The sequence below is a fragment of the Vespa mandarinia genome, chromosome 10, assembly GCF_050613455.1.
Source record: "Vespa mandarinia isolate Hongniang chromosome 10, ASM5061345v1, whole genome shotgun sequence".
Taxonomy (NCBI): Eukaryota; Metazoa; Arthropoda; class Insecta; order Hymenoptera; family Vespidae; genus Vespa; species Vespa mandarinia.
This window is the reverse complement of record NC_140819.1, coordinates 6915369-6937500: the sequence shown is the minus strand read 5'-3', so window position 1 is coordinate 6937500 and position 22132 is coordinate 6915369. Positions and strand designations below refer to the sequence as shown.

At 28.2% G+C, this 22132-nt stretch overlaps 1 protein-coding gene across 1 annotated transcript in view; it reads right to left on the bottom strand.

The window, feature by feature from the left end:
- The window catches only part of LOC118445478 (uncharacterized), a 49016-nt gene extending 27485 nt beyond the window's left edge, over nucleotides 1-21531 (bottom strand). Inside the window, exons 1-2 of the mRNA XM_035875028.2 lie at nucleotides 20762-21531; nucleotides 20201-20248 (exon numbers count right to left, since the gene is read on the bottom strand). Coding sequence (XP_035730921.1) covers nucleotides 20201-20248; nucleotides 20762-21118 — 405 coding nt within the window. The 5' untranslated portion in view covers nucleotides 21119-21531. The remainder of the gene's footprint in view (nucleotides 1-20200; nucleotides 20249-20761) is intronic.
- Between the last annotated feature and the right edge of the window lie 601 nt (nucleotides 21532-22132).

The window sequence follows — 22132 nt, the reverse complement described above, 5'->3', positions numbered from 1 at the left end:
ACTTGTTATTAAGAAAAAACGTTCACGAACATTCGTGAAATCATTTACAACAAATTAGATTAATTTCTTATTGAATCAATCAATCAATCAATCAATCAATTAAATTTCCAATAATTAAAAAAAAAAATCCAACGATGTCAAATATATATATACATATATAAATAAGTTGTTTCTCTGCCATGATTTTCACAATAGAGACATTGATCAGGTTACTAATAGATGTAATAAAATCATTGAAAGGAGACACAGCTCGATATGTCAGTTAAATGGCTGACATCTCGAAGGCGTTAGGTATATAAGTATATGCATCAGGATATGTATATAAGAAGGTTCTGCTATTGAAACGATCATAATCTAAGGCGAAAGGCGCCTTTCGTTCGTTCGTTCATACTAACAGCGTTGGCGGCTGCTGCGAAATTCCAAGCATTTTTTCCCCTCCATTTTTTTTTTCTTTCTTTCTTTCTGTCCTCTTCAACCTTCCTTCCGTGCTTCATCTTCTTCTTCTTATGCCATATATATATATATATATATATATATATATATATATATATATATATATATGTATGTATGTATGTATGTATGTATGTATGTATGTATGTATGTATGTATGTATGTATGTATGTATGTATGTATGTATGTATGTATGTATTTATGTATATGTATATACATGTCGGCATATCTCGAGATGATGAATAGTGAAAAGCATGGGATAGATTTACCTCGCTTGGAAGCGTGAGAAGATACTCTTTTTTAAGAATAAAAAAAAATATATATATATATATGTATATTTATATATAAACGCATACATATGCGTGCATGTAATTATGTATGTATGTAAATAAATGGTAGCTTGTTACGAGTTAGTCAATAATTTCAAGTTTTCTTTAAAATAAAAAGAAGAAAAAAAAAATAAAAAGAAATAAAAAAGTAAAAAAAAATAAATAAAAGAACATGTTTTCCGGTTCCTTTTGAACGTAATTCAACAATTTCCGACATTAGAAAATTTTAATTAATTAATTAATTAATAATAATCATAATTAAAGAAAAAAGAATAATAAAAATACGACGACAATGTGGCCTCTTGTTACAAATTAATCCAACAAATTTGAAGTATCCTTCTTAATTGAAAAAAAATATTTCATAATTTCTAACGTCGCACGAATATTTTTATCGATAAACAATATATATACATATCATAAGAATATTTAAATAAAAATATATAGAACAAGTAAAAATGGGGAGAAATTTTTTTCTTTGTTGTTAAACGTCGAGAATGTCAACGTTTCTTTTTTATCATTAGTTATCACAGACGATGACGAGGACGACTACTACTACTACTACTACTACTACTACTACTACTACTACTTCTTTATCTTATGATTATTATTATTTCGTCTTTTTATTCATCTTCTTTTTCCCGCTATAGTATGTCACATTTATAATTAATTAACTCCTTTTGAATTAACTGAAATTTTTCTTATATCTTACGTACTTTAATTAACGAAGAATAAAAGCTACGTGAAATCATGACTATTAATAATTAATGAACAATTAAATTTTTCTTTTGATTCGTTAAAAAAAAAAGAAAAAAAAAAGATAAGGAAAAATAAAGAGGTGAGAGAGAGAGAGAGAGAGAGAGAGAGAGAGAGAGAGAGAGAGAGAGAGAGAGAGAGAGAGAGAGAGAGAAAAAAATGTTCTCATGGTACAATCGTTTCAAGAGTGTCACGAGTGAAAGTGCAACTTGAGAGAGAGAGAGAGAGAGAGAGAGAGAGATATGAGTAAAGATTCACAATAAAGTACTATAGTTGCCATAATCGAGGTACGTTTTGTAACAATTCGCATAGACGTAAAAGACTACTCTCTCATCGTCCGTGCATTTAATAATCCATAGAGTAGTTTGTTCTACGTCCACCTCCATCTATCTACCACCACCTCCTCCTTCTCCTCCTCCACCTTTTCTTCCTCCTCCTTCTTCATCTACCTCCACCCTCCATCTCTTTCTACAAAGGACCGATCATTATTCCAGAGTCGTGGACAACTGGGTAACCTCTGTCTTCGTGTATCATGTACTATACCTCGGTCGTTAATGAGCCAACTATTAATCAAATACTTCCGGCATCGTTCGGAGTCCGTGAAAATGTGACTGGCGTCATCACCTGACTCTCAAATAATTTCTTTTCCAATATCTATACGTCTCTTTATTTTTTATCTCTCGTATGATATTTGTTCAATCGTGAAAGAATTAAAAAAAAAAAAAAAAGAAAAAAAAAAAAAAAAAAAGAGTACGAAATATATTTACGAATTAAAATAATCTAAAAGAGAATGATTGTTATCGGACGACTTGATTCAGGACGATAATTATTTTGACAAAATTTCTCATTCGTAATACTTTTGATCGAACGAAAATTGTTCCGACAATTTTTTTTTTTTTTTTTTTTTTAGAGCATTTAACGAACGATTTTTTTTAATTATTCTCCTAGAGGAAAATTTTCATTCAAGTTTCAAGTAAAAAAAAAGACATATAATTTACAAAAATATTGAAAGAATTACAAATTATATCCGATAATATAACAATAATATTTTAACGTGAAATCGTAAATAAACATATCATTTTATAAATTGTAAATTTATAAATGAACATTCGATAAGAGTTTTTTTCAACATAAAATCGATATAAATTAAGATACGAACTGATAATAAATCAATAGTTAGTAATACTCCATCGTAGAGAATAATGGCATTGTAATATATAACTCACATTGAAAATTGTAATAGTTCTCGTTTGAAAGACATTAGGTATGTGTTTCTGACAGGTCTGACTATACCGTCGGCTCTTACTACTGTGAAAACGTCTTGCCTTTTCAAATAGCATCTCGAGAGAGCTAGTTTCGCGTTTAATAAAATACGAAAACCGTAATACATACGTTGAATACATGTATACATGCATACATTTATCCATATATATATGTATGTATATATATATATATAAAGAGTACATAGAAGTACGATAGGAAAATCGAAAATAGGTTGAATGCAAGTTCTTCAACGCGGACCGTATTTTCGATGAAACGAAAGGAAAAAATAGTTGGTATATACAGGATGATTCAAAAGTACCTATCTACGTTTATTTTCAAATTAACAGACTATTTTTTCCCTCTCCCCCCCATTTTCGACGTAATTTCTTTTTGTTTTTAATCAGATCGTAAAAATTGCAAAGGTTTTATTTAATTTTTATCATGATATAAAAAGATCTTTTGATAAAGTGTCAATTGATTTTTCAAAATCATTTATAATAATTTTTGACCGAAATCGGTACATAATCGTTCCATCATGTTTTTTTCTTTGTAATGATATAATGTAAATAATAATGTAACAATAATCAACGATGAGTTTCGAAGTTACGCTAAGTAATCGCAATTATCTCGTATCGTCAGCACTTTATTTTCTAATTTATCATACATATATATTCTTAATATATTTATATGTATATGTATATGTATATGTATATGTATATGTATATGTATATACTTAACACTGCTACAACATATGATTATAGTAATGTAAATTACATGGAGTATATTTGAAATCATCTCATAGATAAATCATGGTATGTATAATAATGAACATTTTATACGATGATAAAGAGAACAACCTTGAAACGGGGAACAATTAATCAAAAGATTGTTTGAAAGAGAGAAAAAGCGAGAGAGAGAGAGAGAGAGAGAGAGAGAGAGAGAAACACAAAACGTGGAATAAAAGACATCGAATTGCATCGCAAAAATCTGATTGAAAATAAATACTCGTAAAATTTTATAAAGAAAATACAAAAATTAAATAAAAGAAAACGAATACGAGCAGAACAAAAGCATGTTACATATAAAAGTCTCATTGAAAGTAGTTATAATTTAAAAAAACAAAAAAAAAAAAGAAAAAAAGAAAAAAATACACACACACGCACAAACGCACAAATATAAAATTTCTTTCAAGAAATCGAAAATTATTGCCCGACAAAAATTAAATCAAATTAAACTTCTTATATGTATAACGAAAAAAAAAAAAAAACTAAATCTAAATGAATCTAAAACTACGGACAAAAATGAGGAAAATAAAATGAAAGAAGAGAGAGAGAGAGAGAGAGAGAGAGAGAGAAAATTGACGAAATGGCGAACAACATGAAAGGGCAAAAAGAGGAAATGAGAGATGATAAAGGGAGGGGGTCACAAGTCACAGGTGAGTTCAGGAGACTGGAATGTGGAATGTGTATGGTTAAAGAAAAGAAAAAAAAATAAAAAAAAAAAAAAAGAAGAATAAAAATGAAAAAAAAAAAAAAAAAGAAAAATAGAATGCACGAGTTCTACGCACACGCAAAGGTGCGTATTTCGTAGATCAAGAAGAGGTAAAACCGGAAGAGAGCAAGATCAACCGAGTGGAACTCGACTCGGCGGTGCAGAGAAGAATAATGACATGGTGCTAAGTAATCGTCGAATAGGATGCCGCCCCCTCCTCATCCCCTCTCCTTCCCTTCCTGTGTCTTCACAGACGACGACGACAACTACGACTACGACGACGACAAGTAATTCAACGACAGACGTAACACATTGATAACACATTGTCGAATGATTTTAAATAAAAATCTCATCGATGACACCCTTTATATGAGCATTCTTAATGAGAGATAAAAATTTTTCCCTTATCTTGTCAATTTTTAATTGAATTTTTATTGTTCTTACGTTTTCGTTTTCTTTTTGTTTTTTTTTTTTTTTCGTATATATATTAAATAAAGAGAAAAGATTTTATTAACATATTGTATTTCGTACTGTATAAAGAAAAAAAATAGGGGGGGGGGGGGATTAAAAATAAAAAATAAAAAAAAAACAGAATTAGAAGAGAATAAAAACAAACGAAAACAAAAAAAAAACCAAAGCAAAAAACAACCGATAAGAAAGAAAAAAAGAAAAGGATGAAAATTTCTCGGTCTCTCTTTGCATTTTCGGTACGCAGCATTCACGGTCCAGAAATATCTCCGCTTTCAACTGTGTACGTATTTAAGATAAAAAGAGAGAGAGAGAGAGAGAGAGAGAAAGAGAGAGAGAGAGAGAGAGAAGAGATAAAGAAAGAGAGATAGAAGGAATACCGATGGGATAGGGTAGTATGTTGTGCATGCCAATTTATGTTGGTGTAAAAGAGAAAGAGAAAGAGAAAGGAAAGAACGAGAGAGATAGAGACGGGTAATCGTCAAAATAGTTTCACGTTGCTACAGATAAGAGTCTTTTCATGTATATGATACACATAGCAACGAACATTAAATGGCCATTTAATAAATACATTTCCATGTCTCTATCCTGGTCAATATTTTTTTTTTCATTTTTTTTTTTTTTTTATTTCTTTTTCCAAACATACGATCAACGACTAACAGGGCACATTCATAAATAATCGTTAATCAAATCGTTAATCAGATTCATATGACGTTTTTATATACAATCATATTTCTACGACGATAAACAATCGTTTTGGTTTACGACGAAACCTTATCGCTCAGATTTACTTAAAAAAAAAAAAAGAAAAAAAAAGAAAGATTCTAAGTCCCGTCGATTAATTTCTCCCGATCAACAACAAGAGAGTTCCCGGTGTATTCTTTGAAAAAGCGATCGTGCTCGTTCATACGAGAAATTAGGTTAAACGATTAATCGTCTATAAAAAGAATTGGAAGGAGATAAAAGAGGGTTCACGCGAGTAACTAGGTTTTTTTTTTTTTAATTGATTGATTGATTGATTGATTGATTGATTAAGTAAATAATTAATCGATTATAAAGTAAGGATCTGTTGAAATCGATTCGTACTAAAGCAAAAGAAGAAGAAAAATAATGAGATGAAATGTTTGGGTGTAAGTAGGTAAATGTTGTTAAATAAAATTAATAATAAAAATATATATATATATATGTATATATATACAAAATAAAGATGAGATACAAAAAAGATTAGTCATTCTGAACGACCTTGGCACGTCTCTTTAAAAAGAGACGTCCCACTGCGAAGGACGGTACAACTCGAGAAAGAATGTGTTGTAAATAAATAAATAAAGGGGAGAAAAAAAAAAGAAAGAGAAAACAGAAAAGACAAATAAAGAAAAAAAAAGAAAAGAAACCAAACTGTTACATCGTTGGCTCGTTAGCGAAAACAGGATAATTTTAAACCGTACCTGTCGTAAAACGAAAAAAAAAAAAGGAAAAAGAAAGAGAGAGAAATAAGAAAAAGAAAATGAAAAAAACTAAAAAGAAAAAAAAAAGAAAGAGAGAAATGAGGGGCAATAAAAATAAATAAAGGTGAGAAATTGCGATGACGGTTTTTTTTTTTCTTTTTTTTTGTTTCTTAATGCAACGCTCAATCTTCCACAAAAAAAAAGAAAAAAGAAAAAAGAAAAAAATATCAAGAAGAAGAAAAAAGGAAAAGAGAGAGAGAGAGAGAGAGATAGAGAAAATTCCTAAATTACATCCCGTTTTCTAGTAAATTGATATGAAAGAAAAAAAAAAAAATAACAAGAAGTAAAAAAAGAAAAAAGAAAAAAGAAAAAGAAATGAATACTATTATGCATTTTAGAAAGTAAGAACGAACTAGTAATACGAAAATTATCATAATTTCCACACGCACACTTACGTATATGCATATATGCATATATGTATGTATGTATGTATGTATGTATGTATATATATATATATATGATAACTCAATAACTCAAAAAGTTCCTACATGATATTAAAAGTCAGTTATTCTTTTTCGTGACTTATTAGGCTAATATTTTCTTTTTCCAGATCGTAAATCTACAAGTCTAGGAACTTTTGGCCCACCTTCTGTATATGTATATGTATATTTAATAAATACACACACACACATAAACATACATACATATATATATATATATATATATATATATATATATATATATATTAACAGCGTTAATGATAATTGAACTATGAAGCATTATATTTTGTCTGCATGTATATTATTTGGTTATCTAATAAATTCAATATCATTCTACATGATCAAAAATATATTATAGTATATACATATACATACATCATACATACATACATATATATATATATGTTGTATGTTGCAGACAAATTCGAATTATATTATGCTCATTAAACCGTAACATTATAAACTCGATATCTAATACCGTACTCTCAATAAAAGTTTCTATGTGTTCATTATATACATTCATTATATGGGCATAGACTATTATAGTATACACATTCTATAGGCATTGTATAGAATCAGCTAATTGCAATCGAGCAAATACACGTTAATTAACAAGCCTCGTAAATTAATTGCTCGCTGTTTCTGTCTATGTGTATGTATGTCTTATGTGTGTATGCGTTTGCGCTAGAGTTCGCATTGAAAGACAGTATTCTTTTAGAAATCAATTGAAATTACGTTTTGTTTCTTTCTATTACTATTCTGTAAATGTACGTGCACACATACATACATATATAAAATAAACGTTTTATCGTTCTCTACTTTCGCTCTTTGTTAACAGATTAGATAGAGGAAGAGGGAGAGAGAAAGAAGGATAGGAGAGAAAGAAAGAGAGAGAGAGAGAGAGAGAGAGAGAGAGAGAGAGAGAAAGAGAGAAAGAGAGAGTGAAAGAAAATATCTAATAATAAACTTCACCCTTAGCAGATATTTTTTTTTGTCTGCAATATCGACAGACTAATTTTTCTGACGTATTAAATATTTATATAATATATATATATGTATATAAAATTTTGTCTGTACTGTAAATATATATATAAATAAATAATTTAAAAATTGTTAATATATATATATATATAAATTTATATAAAAAAAATATATATATAAAATTTATATAAAAAAAAAATATATATATAAAATATATATAAAAAAATATATATATATATATATAAAAAAATGTAACATTAAAAAAAATCATACGAATTGATCGTCAACATACTCTCGATGACGTATTTCGCAAATAAAAACCAAAAATAGTGAGATAACATTACTCCGATTTCTCGTTTACACAAAGTAACCTTATCGTATCACACATTCAGTTGCTGTCCCACAACCCATCGTAAACATTCCTTGTCTCCACCGAGTAAAATATATGTACATAATATCCATTTACACGTGTGTATGTTTACATGCACCGATGCATATACGTACGCAGCAGGACATGCATGCATACACATATGTATGTATCTATGTGTTTCATAGTCCTCTCACGAATTTACAACTTATTTTTCGATCTTATCTTTTAAACTGGCTACTCCTCGATCCTTATAAAACAACTCCGTGGGAAGAGGACTACTTTCTAGAGTTCCTTTGAAAATTCTCTTGTATAAATATTTCACCCCATCATTCTCGTCTGGTTTTTTTTTTCTCCTTATAAATTATACTGCATGAACGTTAAATCGTTAAAAGAAAAAGAAAGAAAAAGAAAAGAAAAAAAAAAAAGATCTTATTAAAACATTTATATTACTTACGCGTAATCATCGACGGATTGATTTCATTCGAAGAGGAAAGGCTAATGTAAATATCGATAAAAAACAAAAAAGAAAAAAAAAAAAAAAAAAAGAAAAGAAAAGAAAAAAGAAATGAAGTAAGGAAGCTTAAGAATCGTTCACTTGGAAAAAAAAAATTTTTTTATCGCTATGAAATTATGCGAAAGAATAATGAGGTCTTATATAAGCAAGAAAAAAGTAAAGAAATACAACAAAAAAGAAATAAAAAGGAAATAAAAATACAAATAAAAATTGTCATACGAATCCGTCGATCGGGACATCAAAATTATATATAAATTAATATACAAAAGAAATAGATAAATGAAACGACGAATGAACGTAAAAAGAGTGATATAAAAAAAATTTGTTAACAAGAAATAAAAATATGTCTAAAAAACAAAAACAAAAAAAAAAAGATAAGAAAAAAAAAATAAAATGATAAAAAAATCTGCATCTATAAGAGCAATCATCTAGACAACTCCCACAATTTATATCATCATAATTATGACCTTATATATATATATATATATATATATATATATATATATAACTAAAATAAAAATAAATATATATTAAATGTGTGAAAAAGTAGAGGAAAAGAAAAAAAGAAGGAAAGATGGAATAAAAAATGAAGAACATAAGACTCAATTTTCATGGAACTTTTCTAATGGATTGAGAAGCTGTCTGGACCGAACGAGACGAGACGAGACACATTATGTATTATATACATACATATGTATGTATATAAGTAGAGATTGAATCGATCCACGAGTATGTAGATTGTAGGTACAAGCTATTTAGCTTTTTTTTTCATTTTTCTTATTTTCTTTTTCTTTTTTCTGTTTGCCTTTTTTTTCTTTTTTCTTTTTTAAGAGAATGGCCCCCTTCACCTATCATTTGTTCAAGCTGCTTGCTTGCTCGTATAGGCAACGTATATGCACGAATGCAGGAGATAAATAAACAATAGCTTGCCCACGGAAAGCCTACACACACATACACACATACACACATATACACATACACATACACATATTCACTGCTACTATTCTCTGCTACCAACCTACGTTGAAAGATATAATTGTTTGCCTTCGATCTCTATAGGATACATACGATATACCTATATATCTAAGCACGCGACGACATGAATTTTGATATATATATATATATATACTATGGATATACATACTACGTGTGAAGTATATATAATATGTATGTATATATGTAGGTGTATCTTTTCCTGAAAGAAAAAAATAAAAAACGAAGAAGAAGAAAAAAATCTAATTCCTTAGCACGCTGCACTTTCTCTTCTTCGTATCGCGAAAAGAATTATTTAGAGAAGATGTATCGACATATTTTTTTTTCTCTTTCTCTTTACTTTCGATCCATACAATTTATACTCTTTTTTTTTTTTTTTTTTTTTTTTTTTTTTTTTTTTTTTTTTTTTTTTTATAAAAAATTAATATCTTTCAAATTGAACAAATTTTACTTTTATCCAACATAACGTGAATAAAAAAGAAAAATAAATAAAAAAAAAAAAATAAAAAAAATAAAAAAAATAAAAAAAATAAAGAAAAAAACGAGTTTAAAATTGCATAGGAATTTTACATCTAATGTAAAAATATGAAATTCACGTTGGAATATTATATTATGGAATATTACATATTAATGTAAATATAAAATTCACATTGGAATGATTTATACGTATAAATGATAAAAGTTAAAAAGATGGAACCAACTTTCTTGGGCGAAACGAATCGAAACGAGCGAATTATAAAGAGCGCACGTGGCACAATCATCTTTCTCTCCTGCAGCGAGAACAGCTGTTCACGCTCGGATGACCGAAAGACCCAGGGCAGTCTGTTTACGCTCGCTAGAAAGGAATTAAACTACCACCTGGTCGTGTGCACGCTTGTACTTTTCGAAGTCTATCGAGAAGCACGCTTTGATTCAACGATAATCTAACAAAGATATATATATATATATACATACACATACACACATACACATGCACACACATACACTCCTTTCTATCCCTTCATGCGTAACATATGTATATATGTATATGCATTCCCCATAGATTCGATCATCATTCAATTTGTTGTCCAAGATTAATGTCGTTGATATATAAATATTTGTAAGTAATATAATTCTATAACTCAATAATATTCATTTAGATATAGGTAATCTCTCATTTAAACATATATTAAATATAAAATTATTTTCACTTTTTTCCTCTTCTTCTTTTTTTTTTTCTTTCTTTCTCTCTTTTTTCCATTAAATGTTAATTTTTAAATAGATATACATATCTTTTTGTTCTTTCCTTTTTTTTTTCTTTTCTTTTTTTTTTTTTTTTTCTTTTTCGTTCAAATTATCTTCCACATTTACGATATATGCAAACGATCATGTACATAATAATTTGCAGCTTGCATTGACGAATGCAAAACAATCAAATTTTTCAAACGTTCCCGTTTATTATTAACATATAATAATTGTATATTATATTATTATTATTATTATTATTATTATTATTATTATTATTATTATTATTAAAATAAAAAAAAAAATAAAAAAATAAAAATATATTCGTTACATAATTATTCATTATAGTATGATAATGCGAAAGAATTTGTGCAAAAGAAATTTGTGTATATGTTTTTTTTTCTTTCTTTCCATGGAGGACTATTTTACAAGCCCGAAGGAAAATGCATATAACGAGGAATGCGGAGAAGCTTTTCAAGACTGTTAAAATAGAGAGCTAGGAGGAGGGAGAGAGGGTGAGAGGGAAAAAGAAACCTCCCCTACCCAAAGCTTTTTTTTTCTTTTTTGTTTTTTGATATCTTAACCTCCAACAAGATATACGATGTTTACGAATCTCCGAGCGAAAGTAATGAAAAGAAACGTCGAGGGCTTCTCTCGTGAAGATGGAAAAGATTAATTTCTCTTTCTTCACGTGCATAAAACGAAAAAGTAATCCTCGTGATAATGCTATTTTCTGATCTCTTACAAGCCAAGAAGTCGAGCGATTTAGGGGAAAAAAATAAAAAGAAAAAAAAAAAAACTTCGCACATTCCTTCTCAAAAAGAAGTTTAAAAAATAAAAAAAAATAAGAAAGAAAAGGAAATCACATTTACGATATATATTTTCAAATTCGTAATACTACTTTTCAAAATACATAATACACAGGAAATGATTAATGAAAAAAGAATCCTATCGAACGATTAAAAATCCAAATAAATTTCATTGCATCAACGATATTATCATTAAATCAAATAAATGTTTACTCTCGAAATTTTCAATTTGATTTCGTTAAATCGAACAATAATGAAAAATAAATGTTTTTTCATTTTAAACATTTACAATGGAGTTTTAATTGCAAAGAGAACAAGAAAGAAATCATTAATACAACATTTAATATACAACTGTTAATAACTTTGAAATGGCATATTAACAAAATTGTTTTCTCTCTCTCTCTCTCTCTCTCTCTCTCTCTCTCTCTCTCTCTCTCTCTCTCTCTCTCTCTCTCTCTCTCTCTTTTCTAAGTTCCATTTCATTTCATCGTCAAAGAAATTAATTTTGAATTCTTATATAAATTCGATATAGACTTTAGAAGAAAAAAAAATTACAATTTTATCTATTATTCGTTATAATACCAATATCGCAATATGATTAAGTTAATATATAAAAAAGAAAAAAAAAAAAAAATATTATTATCCTATAATATTAAAAAATCAAACGAGAAGATTCGATTAAAAATTATTGATAAAATTTTTATCAAATAGTATTTCATAACAAAGTTTTCATATACATATATATATACATACATAGATGCATACCATATATACATATAATGCTAAAGAACGGGAATATGTGTTAGTACAAAATATATAAACGAGAAAAGCTCGGAAAAGAAAAGGGGTTTATGATCGAGACACGTCAACCGAAGCGTTCTAACTGACGAGAAGGGGTTTGGGATGAGGGAATGGACGGGGGTTGGAGAAAGGAAAATTGATCAAAGGCGTCGCGCAAGGGTTGCTTGCCCACCTTAAAGCTTTCAACGAAGCGCGAAAATGAATATGTGATGGTAGTGGTGGTCTCTCTTTCTCTCTCTTTCTCTTTTTTAATTTATTTTTGCCCTTTCTTGCCCCATCTTTCGTAAGTGTAAATACGTGTACATACATATATATGTGTGTGTGTGTGTGTGTGAACGACGAAGCAACAAAGATTTGCGAAAGTGGAAGGGATGATTGTCCGTAATTTATTTTACCCCTTATAATGGGATGCCACCAGCACTCTCTTCGTTTCAATATCGTTAACTTACTCATGGCACAATTTATCCGGCTAATTAGTCGACTTTTCCCTTTTACTAATTACATGTATGCACATATAGAATAACTTTATACGTTAACGTTAACATCATCATCATCATCATCATTATCATCGTCGTCGTTGTTCTTGTTATTGTTGTCGCCTTCGTCGTCGTCGTCGTCGTTGTACGCGTGAAAACTAGAACGAGGTGATTTAAGGGGAACGATAAAAATGTTCTCTTAAGAGAACAACGATGATAAAAGATGGATAACGTTAAAGAAAAATATCTAATGAGAAGATCTCAGTTTCTAATGATAACTTATTGAAAACTTAAAACTTGGCTGATTCATTTTATTAGAAATTTTTCAATGTTTTTATGATTCATCGAAAGAGAAAAAAATTAAAAGAGAGAGAGAGAGAGAGAGAGAGAGAGAGAGAGAGAGAGAGAGAGAGAGAGAGAGATAGACAGAAAAAAGAAAATATTCGATGAAGTATAAAAAAAGAAAGATTTTTAAATGAAAATATTCAACAGAAAAACAAATATCGAAATTCTAATAGTAAATATACATATAAAAAAAAATGAAAGAAAGGAATAATTAATATTATTCAAAATTTAGCCATTTTTTTATGAGTTCATAAAAAAAAATATAAAAAAAAAAAAAGAGAGAGAGAGAAAGAACGAGTTCAGACGTCGGATTCGAAAAAAGTCAGAATTATTCGCACGAATAAATAGAGTCAACGCAGTCGAGAAAGAATGTGCTTTTATATGACGATTTACCCTCCGTCTGCCTCATGGCGAGACGATGAGGGAGAAAAATGAAGAAAGAGAGAGAAAGAGAGAAAAAGAAAGATAAAGATGGAAGAAAGAATGTGCATATACATTACGTAGGAAAATGTTTTTTTTTAAGTCCAATTATCTAAACGAAATAAAAGAAAAAAAGAAAAAAAATTAAATTGAATTAAATGAAATGAAATTAAATTCTTGTGTAATTAATGTAAAACGTGATCAAAAATGAAATGAGACAAAAAAATGTACACACATACATATATAAATGAAATGTGATTACTGATGAAAAAGAAAAAAAAATTATGTATCCATTTTTTTTACATTATATATCCATTATTTTTTATTATTATTAAGAACGACCTAAAGGAAAGTAACAAAAAATAAAAAAAAAAAAAAGAAAAAAAAAAGAGAGAAAAAAGAAAAGGAAGAAAAAAAAATTAAATAAAAGAAATCCGAGCTTCGGATTAATATTCGAGCAAGTATTTGTACTTAAAATTTTCTATGAAAATATAAGTTAAGAGTACTTCCTCTACTTGTAAAAATTCTTAACTAATAATATAGGTCGTTTCAGAGAATGCGTAGGAAACATTAAAAAAGGGGGGAAAAAAAAAGTATACAAAAAGTACAAAAACGTCGGAAGGGAAAATCAGGAAGAAGGGAATCATGCGATGCATGTCGCACAGGTGTGTACTTTGATAGTTCACGAAGGGAAAGGATATACCGTAATCATGTTTACTTAATGTCCCTTAGAAACGAACATAAAACACAATTATACTTTTAATATACTTCTAAATAATATTTTTCCAAAAAAAGGAAGTAAAAGAAAAAGAAAAAAAAAGAAAAAAAAAAAAAATAGAGAATTAACTTTTGTGACGAAAATTATATCCATAATATTTCCAATATAAAAAAAAAAAAAAAAAAAAAAAAACAAAAAAAAAAACAAAAAAAATTTACAACAATATAGAAAAAATTCATTATAATATTTTATATAAATAAATAAATAATTTATTTATCTACGAAATATAAAAAATAATTGAACACATAATCAAAATAATCGAATAAACGACGAAACTCGTGAAATATTTTTTACGTTGATAAAAAATTGAAAAAAAAAAAAAAATAAATAAATAAACAAATATACAAAACAAGGAAAAAGAAAAAGCGAAAAGGGAAAAAAAGAAGTTAGAAAAGTGTACTCATTTCGCATAGTTCGAAACTTGCACGTATGTAGTAAGTACTCGGAACGTAAAGAGAAGGAGCAAGGAGGAGGAGGATAAGGAGGACGAGGAGGAGGAGGTCCGTGAGAAGCGGTAAGTGTTTCAAACCCATGAGAGCGTTCCAGTACCTTTACTTCCCTCTCTCACCATTTCCACAACTCGCGTAACAGTAATCATTGTGTTTAAGTATAAACTGTCTACCGTATATTTCTAAATGGTCGCCTTTTCAAACCAAGAGAAAGGATATTCACTGATTTCGAGACTTTCGAAGTATGTACATATACTATATATGTATATACAATTACTCAATATATTTTAAACGTCTAAACTATTACACCAAAAAAAAAAAAAAAAAAAAAAAAAAAATAATAATAATAATAATAAAAAAAGTGAGAGAAAGTACAGTATACATAAATTATAACATTAACTCAATTAACAATCCAAATTATTGTCTTCGTTTATCTATACATAAGTACGTATACATAATATATGATCCGAACAATAATTAACAATTAATCCATCCCAGTTATTCTAAATAAAAATAAAAATAAAAAAAAAAGTTAAAAGCACTAAAATATATATGCACGTAAAACCTTACAAAAGTCTTTCACACAGAAAAAAAAAAAAAACAAAAACGAAAAAGTAATATTAAATTCTAACAAAACAAACAAACCAAATACTTTACCGTAAACAATTAAAATGTAAACATATGAAATAATACACTTAGAAATTCCTGTTAATACTCTATTTACTAGTCACTATAATTCTGTCAGTATACTTCCAACAAAACCCTCTAACAAAACATTCTAACGGACATGAATGCATTATTTTCATTCCCACCCACGTGTTCGTGGAGTTTGACCGATGAAAAAAAAGAGAAAAAAAAAAAAAAGAAGAAAAGAAAAAAAAAAAAGAAAAAACATAACAGAACAAAAAAGAAGAGGAGGGGAAAAAACCGGAACATGGTATATAAAAGTCCAGTTAATGTGAGAGATCATCCCACATAAATAAATCACAAGCGAGAATTTGATTCGATCAAGACTGACACGAGAATGAAAGAAAGGAAGGGCAGCCAATGAACGAGTTCACACGAAAGAAAGGGGAAGTTCATCGTGTCAGTAGTAGTATCAGTAGTAGTAGTAGTAGTAGTAGTAATAGTAATGGTGGTCAAAAAGGGTAGCTAATAATTTCCTACGGTACCCGTATAAACGTCCCCCCAACATCCTGCCACTTTCAAATGTGTGGGATTGAAAATGTTGTGGTGAGTAGTGACGTCACCTGACACGTCCTGCTCTCTCTTTCTTTTCTTCTTTTTCTTTTTTTTTTTCTTTTTTTCCCTTTCTTTTCGTTTCTTTCTATCTTCGTATTGAACGAACAATACCATGGAACCCTCGCCGATAATAATTATGGGAGAGGACCTGACCAAACTTCCGTTACTGGACAAAAACCAATCTATCGGATTCGATGTTTCGAATATGTTTTCTTGCCTTGCTTTTTTTTTTTTTTTTACATTTATTTATTCATTTATTTTTTCTTTCTTCTTTTTTTTTTTATTCATCGAATTTTCAAATAATCCTTATGAAATTATAACGTTCGACGAATAAATTTTTTAATTAATATCAAATTTATTCTATACCCATTAATCGTGTATCTATTTTGTTTAGTTGTTAAGAACAAATATTAAATAGAGATTATTAAAGAAAATATTAATGTTTATAATTTGTCCAAGTTTATCTGATTATTACTTTTTTCTTTTTTTTTTTTTTTTTTTTTAAATAAAAGTGTTAATATAAATTCCTACAAAAACATTCATGTTCGTAATATCTGTAAATTTATCTTATAATATTTCTTTTTGTTTGTCAAATAAAATTATGAAAATCATGTACGAAAACTATTACTCATATTTTCGTTTATATCCATCAATTTAATTTCAATAAATAAAATAGAGTAAATAAATATTTTACTATCAATTATTACCAGCTTATTAACAGTTTATATATAGTTAAATTAGATATAAGAGAATATTACGTATCGAATATTTTCGAATTATACTTGAGATGATCGCCACTTGACTACCGCATATTCGTATGCTGAGTGGGTCCAACTATTTCGAGCGTTTTAGAAAATTTTAACAGGCACAATGACCGAAAGAAAATATCTAACCTATTTACATGAATATTCTCGTATATAATATTATATATTCTTTATTATATAAAACAATTATTATTTTAAATTATTTCATTATTATTTGTAACTTCGAAGAAATTTCTTTTTTATTTTATCTTATTTTATTTTATTTTATTTTATTTTATTTTATTTTATTTTATTTTTAATATCGACAATAACGAATGACACTTTGAAATGAATTGAAATGAAAAATATGAGACATCTATTACACTTTGAAAATATTTTTCCTTCAAATGAAAAGGTACAAGTAATTCCCTTTTTAAATTGAACAAGCGTATCTTTAGGATTTAAATAAATCTTTCTTAATAGTTTTACCTTTATAGCTGTTATGGGACAATGTCTAAGAATGCAGGTATATAATTCATTCTCAATTGAAGGTATATAAGTACTTTCAGAAAAACTGTCTTTATTACTTAATAGAAAAAAAAAAAAAAAAATAAAAAAAAAGGAAAAAGAAAGCAATAAATAATGATTTAAGATAGTTCGTTCCTTCCTTTCTTCTTCTTTTTCTTTTTCTTTAGAAACAAGTTTGAATAATTTCAAAAATAAAACTACAATGAACTTTCACAAAGCTATCCTTCAAAAATTATTATAATCAATGTAATCCGTAAAAATAAAAAAAAAAAGAAAAAAGAAAAAGAAAAAAGAAAAAAAAAAAAGAAATCGTCATTCTTATAATTTATGGTCTATACTCTTTTTCTATTTTGGATTTTAATCCTTTGTATTAAATCAACCCCATTCTTTTTATCTCTATACATCTATTTCACATTAAATTTTAAAGGAACTTTAAATGACAGCAGGTACATTTACAGATTTATGACAGTAGCTTCTTTTGAACCTATCATATTTAATCGTTTAAATTGTTCGAAAAAACGAATTTAATTCGTCACGAAGATTTTCACTTCTTTCCACGACAAAATAACAAATAAATCATTTGTTCTATATATCATTCTGTCGCTCCAATGAAAAAAAAAAAAAAAAATATACATATATAAATAAATAAATAAATAAATAGCACGCATATTCAAATACTTCGATTCATCGAATTTATTCGAAGTTTCCTCGTCCCTCAAATCATCCTAACGATAATAATTTTATTCATTCAAAATAGAGTCTTGCGCAATCTAGGTTTAAAATAAACGAAAATCGATCATTCATGATTCTTGAAAAAAAAAAAAAAAAAACGGGTTAATGAATTCTGACCATCGGCGATGATTAAATATGAATTGAGAGCACTTTTTTAATGAGAAGAATACTCGTGAAAGAGGATTTCAAAGAATGAAAAAACATGAAGAGAGAAAAAAAGAATGAACGAAAAGCAAATGAACACAGAGATAGACAGAGAAAGAGAGAAAGAGAGAGAGAGAGAGCGCGAGATGGTGCGGGGCGGGGAGGAGGGGGGAGTGAGAGGAAGAAGGGTAAACAACAGTTGGGGAGAATATTTAAAGAGGGGAAACTGTGTCAAAGCGAAATTCTTAGTCAGTTTTCGAGAACTACTCCGTGTAATCTCTTAAATAAAAAGAAGTCGAAGAGGACGAAGAGGACGAAGAGGACGAAGAAGGAGGAGATAAGGAGAAGCGGAAACGTGATTAGTTAGTTAAAGAATAAATAATCGTATGGAAAATAAAAGGAGTTCTTTGTAAGGTCGCAACTACAAAAGATCATGCCGAACACCTGCACTTTTCCTTTCCTTTTTTTCTTTTTCTTGTTCTTCCTTCCTTCCCTCTCTTCCTTCACCTCTTTTTCCTCATCCTCTTCTCCTTCTTCTTCTTCTTTTTATTCTTCTTGTAATCTCCCTAGCACAAACCATAACGCTTTCTATCCTTAAGAGATATTGCCCCTCTTAAAACGAACTCGAGCTAGTTAATTAATTCCGAACGTTAGATATTATCAGACTTATAAGAATAATGTTATATATCGGTGTCACGAATCATTTTATCAGTCTTGATTTTTTTATCCGCCTAACTAATCATTAATTTATACGATATAAGTTAAATGAATTTAGAAGTCCTTTTTTTTTTGTTTTTAATAAATTTATACGTACCGTATAAATTATGTAAATTGAGAAAAAAAAAATAGAAGAAAAACGAAATATTAAGATTATTATATATATAGAAATAAAAAGAAAACAGCAGTAAAAGAAAAAAAGCTTGAAAATTATATTATTTTATATTATATAAATTTATAATCTCTGATTAATACTAATATATTCTAATACAGTATACTATATTTATTAAATATAATTATATTTGACACGTTCTTAATATAGTATAATTATATTAATTATAATTATACTTGTCTTTAAAAACAGACACAGAGATTTTGTGAGAGAGAGAGAGAGAGAGAGTGTGTGTAGGTGCGTATTCGTGTGTGAAGAATGAGATCTCTCAATTCGTTAAACTTATCGATCGACAAAAAATATGATCCTTTGACCATTACTTATATTTTCAATTCTACGTACAACTATTTTATTAATTCTTGCATTCGATATTAAACTAATGATTAGAGAAACAATTTAATATGTATTATGATATGTTGATGATAAATCTTAAAGGTTATTGAAATTTTCTTAGAAATGTATACATACAAAAGCATATATACTTATGTATGTATGTAATGACAAAGTTAAAATAATAAAAATAAATCGATTTGAAATGATATTTTCGATGTATATATATGTATGTGTGTGTGTATGTATGTATGTGTGTATGTATATATGTACGTATGTATGTATGTATTTATATACGTATATATGTATGTACGTACATAAATAACAATAACGTCGAGAAAGTAATACAAGGATTATTAGGCGTCCTTTCTTCGTTCATAGAGTAAAATACAGGAGAAAAATAAAATCTAATTCGTTAAAAAAAAAAAGAAAAAAAAAATAAAAAATCCGCTTTATTCTATTACAAAAACAATAACCAACAATTGATCTATTAAAAATTTACGTATACGTATATTTAATATTTCGATATAATTATTCGATTCTTTATATTTTCGAAGAAATTCTTCGTCCATCCTTCGAAAAAGAAGTGTTCGAATAATAATTAATATTAATCGATTTTGTTGGTTGGTTTAGAGAGATAAAAAAACCAAAAGAAAAAAAAAAAAAAAGAAAAAAGAAAAAAACCAAAAGAAACAAAAAAAGAAAAAAGAACAGAAAAGAAATTAACACTCACCTTTCGAAGTCTTTCTAACTCATTCATATCCACGTTCGACTGGTCGGACTATAAAAAAGAAAAGAAAAATTAATTTCTACATATTTTATATATATATATACATATATATATATATCTTTTTTCATTTTATTTATATACATATTCATGTATATATTTGAATGCGCGTTAATGCGTGGAATTGAAAAAAAAAATATGTTAAATAAGACGTGAATAATGAGCTATATTACGGAAACGTCGTAGGATATTTTGATCCTTAAATTCTGCGAATATTAAATTTTGGTGAGAATGAAATATGTTAATATGTATTTTATAAGAAAAAAAAAAGATTTCTTTCTTCTTTTCTTTTTTTCATTTTTTTTTTCGAATTGTTAATGATTCGTCTTTTACGAAAAATTAACCTAACCTAACCTTGATAAGAGACAAAAATGAATGAGAAAGAAACAACGGGAAATTAATATACATACTAAAAAAACAATATTTCAAGAGAGAGAGAGAAGGAAAGGAAAGAAAGAAGAGAAAGAGAAAAGAAAAAAAGAAGGAAAGAGATAAGGGATAACTTACTTCTATAGGAACTGATGCATTACAAATGGCGACTTTGGTATCTCTCTCGTTGTTATTACGACGAGACGATGAATTCATCGTAGTCATTGTACTAGCAGTAGTTATGGTTTTATCGTAACGAAAGTCGAGCAAGGAGAAAAAATTATTATTCCTATTGTCGGCGTTGCATTCGGCGGATGTTTCCTCGACGATGGTACCGTTGTCATGCAATTCATAATCCAAAGATTTCGAATCACGAACGTTCCTAACGAGTGAACGCGCGAAAGAGCTTTTAAAAAAGTGACAATGCGGCGATACTTCGTTGCCCAAAGCAAATTGCACTGTCGACGAAGACGACGATGCACTTTCCACAGCCATGTTTTTATATATCGAAAAGAAATTTTTAACGTATCTATTTTATAACGCGAGATATATATTGTATGTACGTATGTATGTATATATATATTGTGTATAAAGAAATATTGATACGTATAGCGAGAAAAAAATTGACGATCGAAACGTTTCGTTTTATCGATATCGATCGTGTAACACGCGCGAATCGATTATATTTTATTATTATCGGAGAACACTTAAATTTGATTTTCACTGTCAACTATGTGTACGCGCGTAATATATATTTCGATAACTTGATTAGTTTTGTAATTTCTACACGAATTTTCTGTTCACTTATTGTATAATAACGATTGATTTTGAAAGACGATAATGAGAAAGAGAATGAGAAACCACCCCTCTACGAGAGAGAGAGAAGAGGTTAAAAACTACCTCCTCTCACGGTGTCGCGTCGAAGACTGAATAGATATGGCAGCGGTGGTACGCGCCAAGCCTCGCTACGACACTATCCCCACCACTACCATCCATCATTGCAGATGCGCGCGCCGCATCGCTCAGTCACGTGATCACCACCACTCAACTAACCAATAACAGAGTCCTTTTGAAATATAAGATAATACAATGCGTATTTACTTATCCTGTCTTTATAAAGGAGAATCTCGGAGAGTAAAGAACAGTAAATTTATTACTTTTATTTCTTCATTTTATTAAAACGTAAGTACACTTTAATGGTAAATATTTGTACGTATTAATATATACGGCATAAAAGATTTTATTTTTACGAACAATAAATTTTATTTCTTTTAAATCCCTAATCCTTCTTTTCTCTCGCATTTCAAATGTATTTTTATTTATAGATAAAAGGAAATTACTTTTTGGAATGGACTGAACTTTTGAGTCACACATATTTTCTTTTAAGTAATATCTCAAACTATTACATTTAAAAATAACTTTTCTTATTGACATAAACGATTTATATTTTACATATATTGACATTTATTCACATAAAATATATAAAAAAAGAATAGAAATTATTTTTCA